Source organism: Artemia sp. Qi Xiang Cuo, chromosome 7, assembly GCF_049724085.1.
Source record: "Artemia sp. Qi Xiang Cuo chromosome 7, ASM4972408v1, whole genome shotgun sequence".
NCBI lineage: Eukaryota > Metazoa > Arthropoda > Branchiopoda > Anostraca > Artemiidae > Artemia > Artemia sp. Qi Xiang Cuo.
Window position 1 is genome coordinate 81,839,627 of NC_142800.1, and position 22,899 is coordinate 81,862,525.

The 22,899-nt window shown below is 36.1% G+C and overlaps 1 protein-coding gene across 1 annotated transcript in view; it reads right to left on the reverse strand.

Moving 5' to 3' along the window:
* Positions 1-22,087, reverse strand: part of Bruce (BIR repeat containing ubiquitin-conjugating enzyme) — a 406,259-nt gene extending 384,172 nt beyond the window's left edge. Inside the window, exons 1-2 of the mRNA XM_089091938.1 lie at positions 21,839-22,087; positions 14,468-14,634 (exon numbers count right to left, since the gene is read on the reverse strand). Of these exons, the coding sequence (XP_088948064.1) occupies positions 14,468-14,634; positions 21,839-22,034 (363 nt within the window). The 5' untranslated portion in view covers positions 22,035-22,087. The remainder of the gene's footprint in view (positions 1-14,467; positions 14,635-21,838) is intronic.
* Positions 22,088-22,899: the final 812 nt, after the last annotated feature.

The following is a 22,899-nucleotide window of genomic DNA, read 5'->3' on the forward strand; positions in this document are numbered from 1 at the left end:
AAAAAAAAAAATCAACATTTTTACAGATAGGAGCCAGAAAATTCTATAGTAGGGTTCTCTGATACACTGAATCTGATGGTATATTTTCATTAAAGTTCTATGACTTTTAGGGGGTGGTTCCCCCTTTTTTCGAAAATAAGGCAGTTTTTCTCAGGCACGTAACATTTGATGGGTAAAACTAAACTTGATGAAACTTATATACTTGAAATCAGCATAAAAATCTTATTCCTTTGATGTATCTATTGGTATCAACATTCTGTTTTTTACAGTTTTGGTTACTATTGAGCCAGGTCGCTCCTTACTTACACCACGAACTGTTTGATAAAAAAATTGGCGCCAAGTCGGTGATTCATTACCAAAGGGGAAAACACAACTTGATAAGGCTGCTTTGCATAGTTCTTTCCCTCCATTCAAAATAAAAGAGATAAATATAATCCTCTTGATGCAAAGCAGGTTTCTATCTCATTGGTATCCTTTCGGCATTCTGGGGCTCATACACCCCAACAAATATAAAAAATCACGGAACTAAGAAGAGACGCAAGTGTCTTAACGAGTCACCTGATAATAATAATAATAAATGAAAAATCGTAAGTTCTCTACGTGTTTCGTTGGTTTAATAGTGTGATTCGTTTGAGCTCACTTGCTTCAATCTTGATTAGACGGATATTTATTAAGATATAATAATGAAAAAAAAATAAAAGAATGATAACAGCACATACATTATCATAAGGCTCTTCCAAGGCTCTACGGCCGGGAATGCAGAGATACGAAAAAAAGAAGAGGAAAAAACACACGCTAAAAAAGAAAATGACAAATAGCCACCTTCCACTGACTATCCGTCAAAAACCAAGCCAGAGCTAAGTGCCATAAGCAATATGGTGAGGAAACATCGAGGGAAATAACCGCAACTGAAAGCAAGGAGCGACATTAAAACTTAAAAAGAACAGAAATTATTCCGTATATGAAAAGGGCTGTCCCCTCCTCAACGCCTCGCTCTTCACGCTAAAGTTTTTTATTGTTTTAAAAAATAAAGTTGTGAGACAGAGTCAATCTTCAGCGTAAAGAGCGAGGCGTTGACAAGGGGACAGCCCCTTTCATATACGGACTAATTTCTGTTCGTTTTAATCTCGGTCCTTACTTTCATTTTTAAAAAACTTGTTTTTTTTGTGTTTAATTTCTGAACGTTTTTGAAACCTTATTTGAATTAATGCAGCTTTGATTTTGGGTCACCGTACATGAATAATTAAAACGAAATTTGCATACTAATTTTACTTTTTTCGGCTAAATGGCTTTCTCGAAATTTTGTTTTGACGTAACTTACGAGTTAACTTACGTAACAAACTTCTATATTCTTTTGTTTTTATTACGTATATTAGGGGGTTCGCCCACTAGTCAAAACCTCGGTCTTTACGCCAAATTTCAAATTTTGTTCCAATTTTTTTTTTACAACTTTGCCCCAATTCTTTAAAAACGACTCCTGAAACACAAGGGTCGTTTAATTAGAATTAATTTAAAAAAAAACTTTTTCCACAAAATAAGTTTTTCAAAGAAAAGTAAAGAACTCCATTAAACCGAAAATGAGCAAAAATATAATAAAATAATCTACCAAGCATGAAACTACCAGAAATCAGCTTCGATAAATAAATGAAACCCAAAACGAAAAGAAATTACAATAAATAACCGACTCAAACTCAAAACGAGCAGAAACTAACATGAGTAGGGCTCAAAACCCCTATGCCTTCCCAAGGCCAGAACATAATTTGCACTTTACTGAAAAAAATATAAATGTTTTTTCTTTTATAACTTTAATAAATCAAATAATATTAAAATTTTGATTATGAAACATCAGTATATCAGATGCTGATTTGTGGTAGTTTCACGCTTGGTAGATTATTTGATTTTATTTTTGCTCATTTTTGGTTTAATGGAGTTCTTTACTTTTCTTTGAAAAACTTATTTTGCGAAAAAAATTTTTTAAATAAATTCTTGTTCGTTTTATACTGCCACAGTCTATTCAGGGGAAAAGAAGATAATTCTTCAAATCTTTTCGTTTTTTTAATACTTTATATTTTGGCCTGCTATTTGTATGCTGGAAATTTTTTTTTTTTTTTAGCAATTTTTAACAACATAAACCTTTTTAAAAATCTTGACATAAATAGTGGTGTTTAATTTAGTTTCATACCTCCTCTAGTTGACCTGAAATATAAAACTTGATATCATTCGCAAAAAAATCTCTTTACTTTCTTTGATTGCTGGCATACACTTACGCTATTTTGATTTGGTTAAATTTTAAGAGCAGAATTAGCCCCGAAAGTTTGAACATAATACCCTCAGTCGTTCTTGAGATACTGCTGAGATGCCTTAATGAGAATTAACACAGTGCATTTTAATTTAATATTAAGGCCACATTTAGTTTTAAACATAATGGGCAAATAGGAGGGTGGGCGTGGGAGGGAGATTAGTTGCCCTCCAATCACTTTCAACTATTAAAAAGGGCACTAGCCCTTTCTATTTTCAATTGAATGAGCCCTTTTCGAAGTTTCTACGACAACTCTTTCGATACGATTTGCCCTGGTCTAAACAAAAAAAAATTATACACTGTACCCACATCGCTCTTTACTATAAAAATGTCAATCATTCCCATCACTTTCTACTATCAAAAAGGAACCTAGCCTGTTCAATTTCCAATTAAATGAGCCCTTTTAAAGTGTCTAAGTCAACGCTTTCTATAAACACCTTATGTTGCCCCAGGGCATAAATTACAACCCTTACCCTGACGGCTGTGAGGGGGTTGTAATCCTCAAAGACCCTAATTCAAGTAATCCTAAATTTTCAACTACGTTGAACAAAATGGTTATCTCAAAATTTTGATTGGATGTGTTTGAGGAAATGGTGGGCGTGAGAGGAGCGTTAGTTGCTCTCCAATCACTTTCAACTATTAAAAAGGGCACTATCCCTTTGAATTTCCAATCGAATGAGCCCATTGTGAAGTTTCTATGACAAGATTTTTTATAAAAACCTTATATGCCCCCAGGGCATAACTTACAACCCTTTCCCTGAGGGCTGGAGGGGGTGTCATCCTTAAAGACCTAATTTTCAGACCTTTTAACTACGTTGGACAAAATGACTATCTCCTAATTTTAATTGGATGTGTTTGGGGAATGGTGGGCGTGAGAGGGGTGTTAGTTACCCTCCAATCACTTTCGACTATGAAAAAGGGCACTACCCCTCTCAATTTCCAATTGAATGAGCCCCTTTTGAAGTTTTTACGACAACGCTATTTTATAAAAACCTTATATGCCCCCCCCAGGCATAACTTACAACCTTTGCCCTGGTGGCTTTGGGGAGTTTGTCATCCTCAAATACATAATTTCCAGAACTTTCAACTACGTTTAACAAAATGGTTATCTCTAAACTTTGATTGAATGTGTTTAGGGAAATGACGGGCGTAAGAGGGGGGTTAATTACTCTCCATTCACTTTCGACTATGAAAAAGTGCACTAGTGCTTTCAATTTCCAACCAAATGAGCCCTTTTTGAAATTTCTACAATAACTTTCCATATAAATCGTATATGCCCCCAGGGCATAACTTAAAACTCTTGTACTGAGGGCTCTGAGGGGGTTATCATCCTAAAAGACTTAATTTCCAGAACTTTCAATTACGTTGAACAAAATGGATATCTCAAAATTTTGATTGGGTGTGTTTGGGGAAAGGGTGGGCGTGAGAAGGGGGTTAGTTTCCCTTCAATCACTTTCAACTATTAAATTGGGCACTAGTCCTTGCAATTTCCAATTGAATGAGCCCTTTCTGAAGTATCTACAACATAGCTTTCTACTAAAACCTCATGTGCCCCCAGGGCATAACTTATAACCCTTGCCCTGAGGGCTGTGAGAGGGAGGGGTTGTCATCCTTAAAGACTTAATTTACAAAACTTTCAACTACGTTGACTAAAATGGCTATCTAATAATTTTGATTGGATATGTTTGGGGAAAAGGTGGGCGTGAGAGGGGGATTAGTTGCCCTCAGATCACTTTCGACTATTAAAAAGGGCACAAGCCCTTTGAATTTCCAATCGAATGAGCCATTTTTCAAGTTTCTACTACAAAGATTTCAATAAAAACCTTATATGCCCCCAGGGCATAACTTATAACTCTTGCCCTGAAGACTGTGGGGGAGTGTCCTGCTGAAAGGTATAATTTCTAAAACTTTCATCTGCGTGGAACAAAATGGCTATCTCAAAATTTTGATTGGATGTGTTTTGGGAAATGGTGGGCGTGGAAGGGGTGTTAGTTGCCTTCCAATCACTTTCGACTATTAAAAAGGGCACAAGCAGTTTCAATTTCCAATCGAATGAGCCCTTTTTCAAGTTTTTACGAGAACTCTTTCGATACGAAGTGCCCTGGTATGGAAAATAAATAATACATTGTGCCAACATCGCTCTTTACTATAAAAATGTCAAGCTTTCCAATCACTTTTGACTATTAAAAAGGACACTAGTCCTTTCAATATCCAATCGAATGAGCCCTTTTTGGTTTTCTATGACAGCATTTTCTATGAGCACTATTTATGCCTCCAGGGCATAACTTACAACCCTTGCCTTGAGCACTGGGAGAGTGTTATCATTCTCAAAGAACTAAATTCCAGAACTTTCAACTACGTTGAACAAAATATCTATCTCAAAAATTTTGATTGGATGTGTTTAAGGAAATAGTGAGTGTGAGAGGGGGATTAGTTACCTTCCAATTACCTTCGACTATTAAAAAGGGCACTAGCCCTTTCAATTTTCAATCGAATGAGCCCTTTTTGAAGTTTCTACGACAACACTTTCTATAAAGAAACCTTATATGCCCCCAGGGCATAACTTACAACCTTAGCCCTGAGGGCTCTGGGGGAGTGTCATCCTCAAAAGACATTATTTCTATGGACCTTTCAACTACGTTGAACAAAATGGCTATCTCAAAATTTTGATTGGATGTGTTCGGGGAAATGGTTGGTCTGAAAGTTAGTTGCCCTCCGTTCACTTTCGACTATTAAAAAGGGAACTAGCCCTTTCAATTTCCATTCGAATTAGCCCTTTTTGAAGTTTCTACGACAAATGCACTTTCATATAGAAAAAGCCTTATATGCCCCCAGGGCATAACTTACAACCCTTGCCCTGACGGCTGTGGGAGTGTCCTGCAAAGATATAATTTCTAGAACTTTCAACTACGCTGAAGAAAACTGCTATCTCAAAATTTTGATTGGATGTGTTTGGGGAAATGGTGGGCGTGGAAGGGGTGTTAGTTACCCTCCAATCACTTTCGACTATTAAAAAGGGCACTAGCCATTTCAATTTCTAATCGAATGAGCCCTTTTCTAAGTTTTTACGAGAATTCCTTCGATACGAAGTGCCCTGGTATGGAAAATAAATAATACATTGTGTTAACATCGTTCTTCACTATAAAAACGTCAAGCCTTCCAATTACTTTCGACTATTAAAAAGGGCATTAGCCCTTTCAGTTTCCCATTAAATGAGCCCTTTTTGAGTTTCTACGTCAACATTTTCTATAAACACCTTATATGCTCCCAGGACACAAATTATATCCCTTGCCCTGAGGGCTGTGAGAGGGTTGTCATCCTCAAAGACCTAAATTCCAGAACTTTCAACTACGTTGAACAAAATAGCTATCTCAAAATTTTGATTGGATATGTTTAATGAAATAGTGGGTGTGAGAGGGGGGTTAGTTGCCCTCCAATCACTTTCGACTATTAAAAAGGGCCCTCACCCTTTCAATTTCCAACTGAATGGGCTTTTTTTGAAGTTTCTACGACAACGCTTTCTATAGAGACCTTATATGCACCCAGGGCAAAACTTACAACCCTTGCTTTGAGGGCTATTGGGGGAGTGTCATCCTAAAAGACATAATTTCTGGACCATTCAACAATGTTGAACAAAATGGCTATCTCAAAATTTTGACTATAAGTGTCTGGAGAAATGGTGAGCGTGAGAGGGGGGTTACTTACCCTCCAATCAGTATTGAATATTAAAAACGGCACTAGCCCCTTCAATTTCCAATCGAATGAGCCCTTTTTGAAGTTTTTACGACATCGCTTTCTATAAAAAAAAAGCCTTATATGCCCCCAAAGCATAACTTACAACCCGCGTCCTGAGCGCTGTGGGGGGAGTGTCCTCCTCAAAAACATATTTTCTATCTGGAAAAAGGGCACTAGTCGTTCCAATTTCCAACCGAATGAGCCCTTTTCAAAGTTTCTACGACAACTCCTTCGATACAAAGTGCCCTAGTATGGAAAAAAATAATTTGATACGAAGTCCCCCAACAATATTTGGGGGAAGGGCGGGCGCGAAAGGGTATTTACTTGCCTACTAATTATTTTCAGTTATTAAAAAGGGCACTAGCCCTTCGAATTTCCAATCGAATGAGCCCCTTTTCACGTTTTTACGACAATACTATAAAAAACCTTATATGCCCCCAGGATATAACTTATAACCCTTGCCGTGAAGACTGTGGGGGGAGTGTCCAGCTCAAAGATATAATTTCCGGACATTTCAACTGCGTCGAACAAAATAGTTATCTCAAAATTTTGATTGGATGTGTTTAAAGTATAACTTAGTACAACTTACAACTTTTGCCCTGGGGGCTGTGGGGGGATTGTCATCCTCAAAGACATAATTTCTTAACCTTTGAACTACGTTGAACAAAACGTCTATCTCAAAATTTTGATTGGATGTGTTTGGCGGAAAATATGGGCGTGAGAGGGGAGTTAGTTGCCCTCCAATTATTTTCGACTATTAAAAGGGCACTAGCCCTTTGAATTTCCAATCGAATGAGCCTTTGTTGAAGTATCTACGACAATGCTTTCTATAAAAATCTTATATGGCCCCAGGGCACAGTCCTCAGGGCACGGGTTGTAAGTTATGCCCTGGGGGCACATAAGGTTTTAATAGAAAGCGTTGTCGTAGAAACTTCAAAAAAAGCTCATTCAATTGGAAACTGAAATGGCTAGTGCCCTTTTTAATAGTCGAAAGTGATTGGAAGGCAACTAACACGCCTTCCACGCCAACCATTTCCCCAAGCAAATCCAATAAATATTTTGAGATAGCCATTTTGTTCCACGCAGATGAAAGTTCTGGAAATTATAGCTTTGAGCAGGACAATCCCCCAGAGTCTTCAGGGCAAGGGTTATAAGTTATGCCCTGGGGGCATATAAGGTTTTTATTGAAAACTTTGTCGTAGAAACTTGAAAAAGAGCTCATTCGGTTGGAATTTCAAAGGGCTAGTGCCCTTTTTAATAGTCGAAAGTGATTTGAGGGCAGCTAATCTCCCTCTCACGTCCACCTATTCCCCAAACACATCCAATCAAAATGTTTGCAGTCATTTTATTCAACGTAGTTGAAATTTTTGGAAACTAGGTCTTTAGGGATGACAACCCCGCCCCCCCCCCACTGCCCTCAAGGCAAGGGTTATAATTATGCCCTGGGGAAATATAAGCTTTTTATAGAAAGCGATGTTGCAGAAACTTAAAAAGGCCTCATTCAATTGGAAATTGAAAGGGCTAGTGCCCTTTTTAATAATCTAAGGTGATTGGAGGGTAACTAACCCTCCTCTCACGTCTAACATTCCCCTAAACACATCCAATCAAAATTTTGAGGTATCTATTTTGTTCAACGTAGTTGAAAGTTCTGGAAATTAGGTCTTTGAGGATGACACCACCCCCCCAGCCCTCTGGGCAAGGGTTGTAAGTTATGCCCAGGAGGGATATAATGTTTTATTGAAAGCGTTGTCTCTTTTAATAGTCGAAAGTGATTGGAGAGCAACTAACGCCCCTCTCACGCCCACCATTTCCCAAAACACATCCAATCAAAATTTTTAGGCAGCCATTTTGTTTAACGTAGTTGAAAGTTCTGGAAATTAGGTCTTTGAGGATGACAACCCTCGTCACAGCCCTTAGGGTAAGGGTTGTAATTTATGCCCTGGGGGCCTGTAAGGAGTTTTTAGAAAGCGCTGTCGTAGAAACTAAAAAAGCGCTCATTTGATTAGAAATTGCAAGGGATAATACCCTTTTTAATATTCAAAAGTGTTTGGAAGGCTTGACATTTTTATAATAGAGATCCTTGTGGGGACATTGTATTTTTTTTTTTTTTTTTTTTTTTTTTTTTTTTTTTTTTTTTTTTTTTTTTAGACGTGGGCTCTTTGTATCGAAGGAGTTGTCATAGGAACTTCGAAAAGGGCTCATTCGATTGAAAATAGAAAGGGCTGATGCCCTTTTTAATAGTCGAAAGTGATTGAACGGCAACTAATCCCCCTCCCATCCCCACACTTCCATTTGCCCATTATGTTTAAAAACTAAATTTTGCCTTAAGATTAAATGAAAGGGAGCTGTGGTAATGCTAATTCCCAATAAGGCATCTCAGCAGTATCCCAAGAACGACTGAGGGTATTATGTTCAAACTTTCGGGACTACTTCTGCTCTTAAAATGTAACCAAATCAAAATACCGTAAGTGTATCCAAGCTATCAAAGAAAGTAAACAGATTTTTTGCGAATGGTATTAAATTTTCCATTTCAGGTCAACTAGAGGAGGTATTAAACTAAATTAAACACTACTATTTGTGTCCAGATTTTCAAAAGGTTGTATGTTGTTAAAAATTGCTGAAAATTTTCTCCAGCATACAAATAGCAGTCAAACTATAAAGTCTTAAAAAAAACGAAACGATTTAAAGTATTATTTACTTTTTCCCTGAAAAGACTATGTCAATATAAAATGAACAGAAATTAATTAAAAAAAACTTTTTCCACAAAATTGGTTTTTCAAAGAAAAGTAAAGAACTCCATTAAAACAAAAATGAGCACAAATAAAATCAAATAATCTACCAAGCTGAAAACCAAATGATCTACCATAAAATCAAATGAACTACCACAAATCAGCATCGATAAATAAATAAAACCCAAAACGAACAGAAATTACAACAAATAACCGAGTCAAACACAAAACGAGCAGAAATTAACATGAGTTAGGCTCAAAACCCCAATGCCTTTCCAAGGCCAGAACATAATTTGCACTTTACTGAAAAAAATACAAATGAATGTGCATTGTCAATTTAATAGACATATACTGATATTTAGTAATCAAAATGTTAATATTATTTGGTTTATTAAAGTTATAAAAGTAAAAACATTTATATATTTTCAGTGGAAAAAATTGAGCGTGGGAGGAGGCCAAGTTGCGTTCCAATTTTTTTGGTCACTTAAAAAGGGCACTAGAACTTTTAATTTCCGTTCGAATGAGCCCTTTCACAATATTCTAGGACTACTGGATCAATACGATCACCCCTGGGGAAAAAAAACAACTAATAAACATGCATCCGTGATCTTTCTTCTGGCAAAAAATACAGATTCCACATTTTTGGAGATAGGAGCTTGAAACTTCTATAGTAGATTTCTCTGATATGCTGAATCTGATAGTGTGATTTTCATTAAAGTTCTATGACTCTTAGGGTTGTCCCCCTTTCTCAAAAATAAGGAAAATTTTCTCAGGCACGTAAATTTTGATGGGTACGATTAAACTTGATGAAACTTATATATTTGAAAATAGCATACAAATCTTATTCTTTTTATGTACCTATTGGTATCAAAATTCCGTTTTTTAGAGTTTCGGTTACTATTGAGCCGTGTCCCTCCTTATTTACGGTTCGTTATCACCAACTGTTTGATAGTAGAGAGAATCTGCAGCATGAATCAGAGAGTATAGGAAAGTATTTTAAGGAAAAGAGACTGGTTTTAAATCTAGAGAAGTCAGCAGTAATGGTTTTTGCAAGGGGAGCGAAGACATCTGAAGAAAATTTTAGTTACGGGAAGGGAGTTATAAAAGTAGTGAGAGGGGTATGGTTACCAAGGCTGTAGACTTGTTTCAAATGGTAGGTGGACAAGAAACATAGTTCTAATGTCAATTAAAGGTAAAAGTTTAACTGGTATATTCTTGAAGAGTTGTATGAAGGATATAGGAGCAAAGGATATCAACCTACAAAAACGTATTTTTACAAGTAGAATAGAACCTGCCATACGTTATGGGGCAGAGATACGGGGACACGAAAGGGGGGGTGGAAATGGAGAGGATACAGCTTCATTATTTTAAAAGATTAATAGGGTTAGACAAAAATTTTAATAGCATTGTTATAAAGTATGGCCTGGGTCTATTTAGCTTAAGAAATAAACAGTTAGTACGCATGGTAGGTTATTGGGAAAAAATTATTGTTATTCAATATTATCGGTTAACAAAAATGTTTTAAGTGAAAATCTTTTGGATGAAAGAAGATATTATTGGCACATGAAAAACAACAGTGAACTAGACGATAAAGAACTTTCAGGCTGGTGGAATGACGGCATTGGACCTGGGGTGGAAACAGGAATGATTGCAAAACGTGTGGAAAAAGTGCTACAAGATCAAGAGATCCAGGTTTGGCAAGAAGACAAGGATATATTTAAAATTTGGGCTCCAAAATGATACTTTAAAATGGATTTTATCAGTAAGGGAAATTTTATGCCTCTTGGGGGGAGAAGAAAGTATTTAGGGATGGTTAAGGTATGGAGTGGTCCCTTCACTTGCCCAATGTGTGGGGAGTCTGAAGATTTAGAACATTTTATGTGTTATTGTGAAGAACTGAAGGTACTTGGAAGGGAATTCTTTGGGGGGATGTGATGCATAGAAGTTGTCTAGAAAATAAAATAGTAAGTAGTTGCAAAGTGGATATTAAAAATTTGGGAAATTTTGTGAGTGTGGGGATGAGACATAGGGAGGGTTTTCTATCGTAGTGTTACGTAGTGTTTAAAAGTGTTTGAACTTATTATGTTTATGTGTTTTGTTGTATTTGTAACAACCATGGCCCATGGGGCTTTTGTGAGAAATTAATCAAAAAACCTTTTTGCACAAAAAGAGTTTTTCAAAAAAAAGTAAAGAACTTCATAAAACCAAAAATGAACAAAAATAGTATCAAATAATCTACCGAGCATACAATTACCACAAATTAGTATCAATAAATAAATGAAACCCAAAACAAACAAAAATTAAAATAAGTCAAACTCAAAACGAGCAGAAATTAATCTGAGTAGGGCTCCGACGGGGTTGTTATCCTAAAAGACCTAATTTCCAGAACATTTAACTACATTGAAAAAAATGATTATCTCAAAATTTTGATTGGATGTGTTTGAGGAAATGGTGGGCGTGAGAGGGGGTTAGTTGCCCTCCGATTACTTTCAACTATTAAAAAGGGCACTAGCCCTTTCAATTTTCAATCGAATGAGCCCTTTTTGAAGTTTAGGATCTTCAAAGTTTAGAGCCAATACCGAATGGCAACAAACATGCTTAGGATCTTCACGAAATGGTCTGCCTACCCCTGATTAGCTTAGCTGAAGTAACTACAGCAATACCAAAAACTTTAGTGATGGACAATTTTTTAAGCTATTTTGTGGAAGCACATTATTTATTGTTCTTTTTTCAGTGTTTCCCGTTTTAACATAACAGGTTGTTTTCTTCACTGCAAATAATTCAACAGGTCAGACGGAGATTTGATCCAAAGGGCAATATCCCCTTGCTAAAAATTTATTTACCAGACTGCAATTCCCACTATCAAATCTGAAAGTCAAAACGAAAGTATGTTTTGTGGTTTTTGGAGTTAAAACACAAGCTAGAAGAGTCATTGAGCCTTATTTTTGATAATATCGTTAATTTAGTTCAATAAACAAAATCTTCAATTGGACAACGTAAATAAATTGGACAATCCTGGTGACAGTACCCCTCCCATTCAACCAAGCAATAAGGATCCAAAAATTGTGATGCCCTTACAATGAAAGTAATTGACTCAGAAGTAGCTAATCTGGTCATAGATATAACCAAGCTTTTGTCAATTAAGAGGATTAATGAAGTTCAAAAAGCAGCAGATGAGGCGTCACCACCGCGAAATGTGAACAACTTGAATAATCAATTTCAATAAATATCTTACACTATTTTCAATCAGATTTTGATGTATTTGTGTTTATGTAACTAAACAAGCTTCTTTGATTAAATTTTTTCTTATTTGTCACTTCCGCAAATATTCGCCATTTCTTTTGTCTGCTCAGAAGCTGCTAATCAGAAAAGGTAAATAAAATCAAGCAATTCTTGTAAATGGCCTAATTTTTGGAATCCAAAGTGAATAATTGAGGTTGTTCTTTGGTGTGTAATAGACCAGGGATAAACATGTGAGTATGAATATGGGCAGAGAATAGGGGGTTTAAACTTTAGGTAAGGTTTTTTTGGAGGGGAAATTTATCGGCAAATTATATCGGTATCGTATTGGTGCGATATCGATATATCAGCATTGGTATCAGACCCCAAAAATTCATAGCTGTCAAGCCCTACTGCTAATCTAAATTGTTGAACTCTGACCTTGATAAATTGACCAATCTTTAGATGTGTGCAAACATCTCTCAAGTGGTCTTTGTAAATCGAATCGTTGCAGTTTGTTACATTACATTTATGCAAACTTAACCTCTTAGAAGAGTATAGGCTACTCTACTCAACTACTGATTATATTAAAATTTGTACCGTTTTCTTTTTAGTGGTGGATGCTATTGTAGGACCAAGGGTCATGTAAAGTTACCGCATCCTTTTATCTACCCTCTCTAAGAAAACTGAACAGGTTCATATATGATGAGATCTGTAAAAATTGTTCTACCCTCTCCATCCACCCTTTATTAGCCCATCACAATGATGCAAAACTTCTCACCAAGGTGCTGAAATAAAGCTCAGCCCTTAGAAACCCTTCCCAATCGTCAAACCCCCCCCCCCCGTCTCCTATAATCAACTGGCCCTCATCGTCTTAGACCGTGCCGTTTTTATATTATGCCAAGTCTTTTAAAAACGTCAGCCCCCACTCTGTTTTCTCTAACTCAGAAAACCCAGTTCCTTTCTGGTCGCTTACCTTCTCCAATATAAATTTGGCCCTACAATCCCACAAACCATCAATTTTTCTTCATTCCTAATCTGTCATTCTCGTCAAGGTGGTCAAGCATCAAGTTGTTTAAAATATAATTATCCTGTCCCCAATGTTTCCTGTTCAGTTAATTCTATCTCAATATATTGATCACTATTTTCTTTTCCTCTCAGACCCAGTCCCAACCACATTTACAAATCCGCTTCCCAAACAAGCTGAAAATTTCATCCGAAATAAAATACAGCCTCATTTTCACATTCCCCTTGCTCCCGTCTTTCTCCCACATCTAACCACAAATCAATCCTAATTTTCATAATAGTTTCACTTTCTCAAAACTCCTCATTACAAACATCAAATGCCCCAGTTTTGACAAATTTAGCAAACTATTTTCTCAAGTACATAATAATAATATAAATATCATAAGAGAGTCCCAAGCATAGTATCAAAATCTACTGAAAAATAGAAGCCACTCCTCATAAACATCTCTCTACGGTGTTTCGTGGCTCACTAGCACTGAAAAACATGCCTAAACATGCAAAAAAGTGATTTTCTTTGTTGCTCAAGCTGGCGGACTGTAATTCTCATATATAGGGATTTCAGCTATGGAGATTCTAATTACGCGGTTATTATTTTGATCCGAAACCTTTTTGTTGGGCTTAAGTTCTTTTCGAAATCCCAATACTTTATTCTGCAATAAACTTTTATCATCAAAATCATTTAAAAGAAATTACCATTCTAACGTGTTTTTTTTTTTAATAGCGCGATTTGAAATTCCAGTTACGGTACCATGGATTAGCTGTTGTTCTTTACCAAGTTGTAGAGCATCCTGCAACCATGAACCATGGCAATACATCCTATGATAATCTAGTCTGCTATTAGCATAGTAATATACTATTACATGATTTGATAGGATAAGAGAGTATAGCTAGAGATAAAATTCAAAGCCGACAAGGGCCACATGTATAAGACCAAGGAACAGCACACAGCCTTTAGCCAATGTCTTCTTACAGGAGTAGTTCTTCAGCAAGGACCTGGACTAGCCTTCCCAACTACAGAAATCAAGCAACTAATTATAGCCTACTTTTGGCTAAAGAAAATGAAACCGGAAGAGAATTTGAGCAGGGGAAATCTAAAACAGCCTTTACAAGAATTGAAGGGTTCTGGCACTATTGAGTAATAAGCATTGTCTCACTGAATTAAAAAAATAATATGAAAACACAAAAAAAAGATAGGAGTACAAAAGTAAGAAAACAGATTTAGATCTCAAAGAGACCTCAAAGTCTTCAAACACATGCCTGAGAAGTTTTACTCTCAAGATTCACTCAGATATGCTGGATGGCATTACTTCTTTTCTTTGACACCAACTTGAATTTTCAGTCTTATCATTCCTCATTCTTTGATCTGGCATCAAATTAGTAAATTTGAAAATTAGCTGGACCTTCGTAAATTTTGCTGAATTAAAAAGAATAAATCTTCAACAGGCCTAGAATGCAGTACCTCAGTTGTTTGTAGTTCTATTTGAATTTTATCCTCTTTTTGTTCAACAGGGGTTTGCAATATGGTCTCAAGCAGCAATACACCTCCTGTGTCATGTCTTAGGCCCACAATTTGCTCACTTACAGCAAAAATGGATGCACTACCTGGCAAGGAGACAAGGGTAGTATCTAAAAAAAAAATCAGATGAAATATTTCACAAACCTTTCAAGTTTAAATTTGGCAGCATTATTAAAAGAGAATAGCTGCAAGAAGTCCCAGACTTGGACAGCAAGTGGAACCTTTGAGGAAAGGAGGACTGAAGATGTACAAAATTACACTTTTACAACCTTTCTTTTAGTTTAGTCATCAATATTTTCCTGGTAGATTCAAGCTTTGTTAATCAACAAGATCCTTAATTCTTTGACAATCCGCAGGTATGAAACCATTTTTTTACTGCTTTTGACATAAGTGTTATAATAGTCCAACTAAACGAGTATCTTTGTTGCTGTACTAGTGTTGAATGGTAACATAAAGGGTAAAATGGAGAATTTTTAGCTTAATTTTTCTGGCACTTTCAAATAGATCCAAGCAATGAAATACTCCTCCTAGAGCAGTAGAATAGGAATAAAGAGGAAAAATTCAAACATTTTTACAAAACTAGGAGCAGAATAAAGAAAAATTACACTGGTTACTTTTTATTCCTGTTCTTGTGTTGCATATAGAGTTGCATCTGCAACATTTTTCATACCAACAGAATACTTGCACGTAGGAAAAAAAACTGACAGTTGTTACCAAAACTTAACAGTTTTCAGAGAAACATGAAACTCTGTATTAATTTCTCCTTTAGAGAGTGTAAAAGCATTAACTGTGTTTATTTTTCTATTTGTCTTTAGTCCTTCCCTGTTCAGTCTGATTCCAAAATGGATATAATTTTAATTGGTTTCACTTTTCATATAATTCAAATCCTTTAATGCTCTTTAGTTCCAATACATTTAGTTTAATGCTAAATTGTATCTAATTTTCTTTTTATATGCACAAACCTTCTGTCAAGATTGCCAAAAGCAGTGGGCCTAGTTTGGGAATAATTATAGTATAAACTCATGCAGTCTTCCCTTTTGGCAAAAAAAAGTATGTAAAAACATCCTGCATGTTGCTTGAATGCAATATTCACTCATTGGCAAAAGTTTGCAAGATCTCTAAGTAGATGTGAATCACATGCCAGTTGAAACAGCACAACTTGATTAATAAACACAGAACCTGAAAACCTGATTGACAAGTCAACAACAGGTTGAGTTAAGAATGCTGAATTTCTTTTAATTTTGAATATTTGGGCTAATAAACTCTTTTATCTGTTATTATTAGGAAACAAAAATATTTCCTAATTAACAAATTTTAAGCTAAATATTCTCAACATATTAGTTGGTCAGGAAATGCTAAATAGAAGGAGAAAATCAGCATAGCCTAAAAGACTCCCTCAAGATATTTGTAACAAATCAACAAAAATCATGCACTTAGCCATTTCTTAACATTTGTGCTAAGAAAAACATGAATAAATCAGTCCTATCTAAAAATTGAGCAACCAGACTCACCCAAACTCACAGAGTGGCAATGTGTACCAAAGAAGAATCTGGAAATGCTCTGCAAGTGAGATGCAGTGTCAGGGGCAGAGATAGTTTGGGCTTTAAAGACTATTGCTAGTTCTTTTACTGCATCTTTGTGTGATCATATTGCCAAGGTGTTCCAAACAATTTTCCCTGATGCTGTATCAGAAGGCTTCTTGCTAAATGCTAAAAAATGACATACTTGTTGATGGAGGCTATTTATCCATACTTTTGAGAAACTCTAGTTGAAGACATCCATAAATCTGACTTTGTCCAAGAATATGATGAAACAACAAACAATCGTGGGGTAAAGTAGCTCAAAATAAGAGTTTGATACAGGTCAAAGGAGTGGAAACAAGTGGTTACTTGGCACCTTTGGACATGTTATATAGGACATGCAACCAGTAAAGATCTGAGTAAGAAAATCCTGCAGTGTATTGAAGATGAGGACTTTCACTTGAGAGATTGCTGATGCCTGCAAGTGATGGCCCAGCTGTCAATAAGAAAAAAGATCAATCATAGACTCAGAAAAGAGAAAAAGGTATTCAAAAGGCCTATTGAATATTGGAACCATGCAGTACATAATACATTCCTGAAAGGGCTACAAGAACTTGGGGAGGAGTGCTCTGATATGACCATTGCTGTTTACCACTTTCTCAGCAGATTGCTAGCTTGTTCTTACAATTTCAGCCTGTGCCAATGGAAGTTAAAGTTCCTCAGCATAAGTTTGTGAAGCACGTCTCCACAAGATGGCTCACCATAGGGGAGGCAGCAAGCTGCTTGATCAATTGCATTGCCTACAAGCCTGCATTGATAGAATATCTCCTAGAATTCATGCCAAAGAAAAAATAGTCTGAAGTACCTGATGTCAAATGCAAAATATTTGAAAATTGTAAGTAGGCTAAAAAGCAAACAATGAAAGCCAAAATTGAGTTCATTGTAAGTTCTGCAGCAACTATCACTACTTTTACTGGTGTATTTCAACAACAGGAGCCATTAATTCATGTGGTACACTTTGAGCTGAGACACTTATGCACAGTTCTTTTGGAGCAGATTGTGCCATCTGATAATGTCAATCTCTGGATCCTTGGTGGTTTTGAAGGCTTAGATAGTATTGCAGATGTTTACCTACAGCAACCCCTGTGTAATGAGAGGGTCCTGGCTGCCCTGAATTCTTTGAAAGTTATTCTGAAAGACAGGAATTTTTTTTCCTGAGAATCAGGAAGCATATCCAAGCTGTTGTACAGTACTTGCTGACAAAATGCCCTGTGAATAACAAGTTTTTCCAAAGCCTTGCCTGCCCAAGCCCTCCCAGTCCAGATTGCCAAAGAGCAAGTTGCAGTGATATCCTCCACATGGTGAGAGAACTTCCATTTGAGATGGACATTGAGCAAGTCCAGGGAGAATGGTTGTTATTACAGTCAGATCCCATGCCCCCACCCATGGAGAGTACTCAAATCGATAGCTATTGCTAAGGATCCTGGAACTGAAGACACCATCTGGTGAAACCAAATATTAGGCCTTAGGTTGGATTGTCTGGGCAGCTCTGTTGCTCTGTCATGGAAGTGCAGACATAGAGAGAGGATTTTCTCAGTCAGCTCTGCTGATGACTAGCCTTCAAGCTTGTACAGAAGAGCAGACTGATTGCTAGGGCTTTTGTTGCAGATGCACTCTGCTGCTAAAAGGACAGACCAGCATGTGTGCTGATCACAAAGAAGCTGCTTTGTCTGGCTAGATCAGCTAGAGCCAGCTATGAGCTATACCTTATTGAGCAAAGAAAGGAAGAATCAGAGAGAGAGAAGCTTGAAGCTGAGGAGAAAGATGCTGAACAAGAAATCCAGGAGATGGTGCAGAAGAAGCAGAAAATAGTGGACCTAGAGTCAGACATTTACAAAAAAAGAGATGGTTATACAGAAGAAGGAAATAGGCAATACCCTTTTGAGAGAGGCAGGGGAACAGTTGAAGAAAGCTGTGGAAGAGAAGAACTTCCTGAACATTGATGCTTGCTTCAAAGAAAGGGAAAGGGCAGATGACACTGAATTGGTTGAAGCACTTGTTCTGAAGTGGAAATCCAAACCAATTGATTGCCTTCCAAAAAAGTCAAAAAAGTGATGACATAATATCCAGTGATTGCTTATACCTAGTCATGGTGGATGCTTGTTTTTCAGTAACTGAAGTTTTTTCTTTGACCAAAGTTCAGTTTTCATTCCTAGTACCATAATCAAAGTCATACATTTATCAAAGTTATTGTTTTGTATAAGTAAATAAAATCAGTTGAAGAAAAAAATAAGGATTTAAGCCTTTCTGTCTGTAACTTATTGGGCTCTCATAGGCCATTGATGATCTTAGAATAGTAATTGGGATCCTTGTAATCCATCTGCCTATGCTCTGATGGCTTCTGAGTAGTCACTTTATTGGTGTCCTCAAGTAACTAAAGTCACTTTTTTAATGCACCTCATCACAGCTGACCCCTGCATCCATAAAGTTTCTATTAATCATATTTCCATAGCTTGTCTTCCATATTTTTAAGCCATTTTTAAATAATGTATTTATTCAACTATTCTCATTCTTTTGTAGCCTAAAAACATGATGCTATTGATCAAGTTAATAATAAAATGCTTGCTAATAAAGATAAATAGCAGTTTAGAATTTCTACTTTCCAGAAGGAAACCTTAAAAAAAATCCCCATTTCCTAATATGCACAAAAATAGTAGCCTAGTCAACAGATTCTCAGGTGTAAACCACTTTCATTTGCCTGCCTATTTTTTTAATGAATGAATCTCCCAGAGACCAATCCTTTTCTTAAAATTAATTGAATGGCATGTACACTAGAGACCACCAACAAGCAGTAAAAAAGTGCCAGTCTTTGAAAAATTTATGAAAAGCATTTATAGATTTATAAAAAAAAAAGTGAGAAAGATTGAGTGGAAGAGGTTTATGAGTAGCAAATCTGCTGAAAGCAAGTTTTGTGCCTATTATGAAGCAGGAATTGTTTTTTTTTTCTTTATGGAGAGAAGAAATCCTACATTGATGCCTAAAGTTGTTTTGAATAGTTTAAGCTATATAAAAATTGGATAGCTATATTATTTAGGTCCATATTTCACCCCATTCAATTGGAATAAGACCCACCATCACAGCAGTAACCATTATATAGATAAGATAAGGGTTTATTCCAAAAACAACACAACGCAAAAAACAAATGACCTTCCATAAGCTAACGCTTGTTCGGAAGTATTTACCCTCTTAAAATTAACACTTATAATAACATAATAAAGAGAAAGAAGAGAAAAAACGAGAAAAAGAGGAAAGAAAGAAAAAAAGAAGAAAAAATGAAAATCTTACACTCACTCGGCTCCTGGTCGCAATAACCAAAATTCAATACTTCACATACTCCAAAACTTCCCGCCGCCAGCCCATAAATAATAAATAGACAAAACAAAAAAAAATAAAAATATATAGGAAAAACGGGAAAAACGGGTTCCAGGCAAACCTGAGAGTGACTCAACTATACCACCCTTTAAACAAATTCATACAAATTCATACCTACGGAGACAAAGGGTTTTAAGGGCCCGACGGAAATCACATAGATTCACTGAACTTTTTAAAGAAACAGGCAAATTATTCCAGACAACTGGCCCCACATGACGTATTGAAAATAGCGATCTAGTACTAGTAACTTGAGGTGTCCGTATATCTCTAGCATGACGAGTAGGATAATTGTGTACATCATCACCAGAAATAAATAAATTTAAAAAACACTTGGGAACCAAATTAGAAAAATACTTAAACATAAATAACCCATGGTAAAATTTCCCAAGACCTGACACAGGGATAATATTTAACTGTACATATTGGGATCTAACCGAGGTTCTCCGATTATCTCCAGACAACACTCGCAGTGCCATATTTTGTATCCCACGTAACTGCTGCAAATGCACTGAAAATGTGCTAGATCATATACTCACGCAATATACTAAATACGGGTGAACTAACGGAAAATAAATCAATCTCAAAACAGAATCCTGGAAAATATTTTTTAAATTTCTCATCATTCCAACATTTCTTGCAATCTTACTACTAATAAAAGAAACATGACTTTTAAAACTAAGGCATTCATCCACAATAACACCAAGGTATCGTATAGTATTTGTACGCTTAATTACATAGTTCTCCATTTGCAAATCCAGAACCCAGGGGTAAAAATTTGATGATCTACCATATATAATAAAACCTGATTTACTATGGTTTAACGAAAGCTTATTCCCTCTCATCCACTTATCTATACCTAACATACCTCTTCTCATTATCTCTATTAAATCAGATTCAGTCTTTGCTGCGGCAGTAAATTGGTTATAATCTGCAAAACTAGTAATAATCACCCTACAATTAGAATGTGCACTATCTAACAAATCCAAAACATAAAATCTTAAGTAATTGATATAAACCAAGAATAAAAGCCGACCTAATACAGAACCCTGTGGAACACCATAATAAACCATTCTTTCACCAGACCTCACATCAGAAATTTTGATGCACTGGGTCCTACCTCTCAAAAAAGTTCCAAATAACTTGAACGCATTACCTCTAATTCCACAATTTTCAAGCTTCATAATTAAAATTTCATGGTCAACTGAATCAAACGCTTTAACAATATCTAAAAAAAGAGACGCCACCTTAAAACCTTGGTCCAAAGCATCATGCACAAACGTTGTCAAAAATAAAACTGCCTGTTCGGTAGACATCCCCTTACGAAAAACGAACTGATTAGAATGGAAAAAAGAATTATTCTCCAAAAACTCAGATACTCTAGAATTAATAAGTTTTTCTACTAGCCTAGAAATAACAGAAAGGAGGAATATCTTGATATAGTCCTGGTTGGGTTGTCAAATGATAGTACTGTTTTTTTTACATTGTTTCTTTTAAAGAGCCCAAAGAACAGAATATTACAACCACCTTTATTTTTCAAAAATTAGTCCCAACGTAAATCTTGTGTTTCTTAAGTTAGGCCTACAATGAGAAAATTCTAATTACATTCAATGTAATTAAATAAAGTTATTTACATTCAATGTTCTTCAAAATAGGCTCCTTCTGAGTCTATACATGTTCTCCAAAGTTCCTGCTATTTTTGAAAACACATCTGGAAGTCATTTTTGGAAGTTGCTTGTGGCTGCTCTGTTGAATTCTGTTTTATTTCATTCAAATCTTGAAATGTTTACTCTTAAGTGCTATTTTTATCTTTGGGAATAAAAAAATCACACTAAAAAATTTTGCACATTAGAGGGGTGGGGGTAAATTTTATTTCTGATGTAATGAGCAGTAAATTTAAACTCCCCCCCTAATGTGCAAATATATACCCTGAATTGGTATATATAGGGGTGGGGTGGGGGGTGCAGTGGTAAAATTCATTTCCAACAAAAATGATTATTAGCCTATATTTGGAATGAGCATAAAAAAGGCATCAAGTGGTATGTTTACTTTATTTGTAATTCAATAATATGAACAATAAAAAATTTACAAGACTGCTTTTGGAGAGCCACAATTACTAGCCTCTATCTAACTCTAATAGAAATTTCTGGTTCTGTTTGTTTTCTTACTGGTAGGCTATATTCTGGCATATAGCCTAAACTGTTCCAATACTTAAAAGGGGGCTAGGATGTACTTTTTGTAAGCATCTATTATCCTTGGAGAGGGTAAAATAGAGAACTGGTTAAATGAAAACCCAGAAAGCAAGGCTGTTCATTTATTTTGCTATTTGGCAAGCAAAAGTCCTCTTACATCAAGAGCTTATTACCATTTGGAACATGACTTTCAACCTTGGGTGGTGAAATATCAGCTGAATGAAGCAGATGAATGCCAGATCTATCATACACCAGAACTTTCCCATTGTCAGATGTAGCCAATAAGACATTGAGAGACTTGTGATAAATAATTGACTTGAGTTTCTCTTCTTTTGAAGAACGACCTATATCCTCAAATAACCAACCCATAGTTACGATTCTTCTTTAGCCTAACTGCATTGAAACACTTGTTCTTGTTTATTTTCTTATTCTTTTCCTAAAAAAATTCACTTTTCTTTAATTTCTTGAAGAAAAGGTTTATTTCGTAATGACCGAATAAAGGCCATAGTACGTGAATGGACGATCCTCAGACTAGGAACTTTTTAGTAAGGATTTTTTTTTCTTGTATAAGGGATCTGCTTGATAGACACAGGATAGGTTTTCTTTTCGGATTTAAAAAGTTCATTTTTAGAAAAATAGTGGTGATGCCATAGCGCACTGATCTTTCCTCAGCGCCACGCTGCCGGCTGACGCAGATTTTTTTTTTTACTGTGAAGGAATTTCAAATCTCTTCCAGAAATCCCCCGTGCTGTATCGGTCAAATCAAAATGAACAGACCTGTCTATCAAATCCCCTTAGAACTTCCATACACTATATAAGGATACGTGTAACTTCGAGGAAAACACCACACAGGCCACACAGGCCACACCAACAGTGCAAAACCTATATGATCAGAACCTATGTCCATTGCTTAACATTCAAGCTTCTCTCTTCAGGATAGGCGGGGAGGGGATGCCCGTCGTCTCCAATCACTGTCTCAATAGTATCTATTAATTGCCTCAGCTCATTCCAGAATTGTGATAACATTTAATAGGCCACTATTTCAAATTCCTATGTAAAAAATAATCTCCTAACTGTATCGTATAAAAATTTGCTAATGATGAACGAATGATTTAAATTAGCAGATAAAATTTGGACATATTTTAGTGTTCAGTGTTCCAATTGAAACGTTGGAATTTGACTATCTGGGCTTTATTTTTTAAGGCCTGAATGCTAAGCGATGGGCATGGGCTAG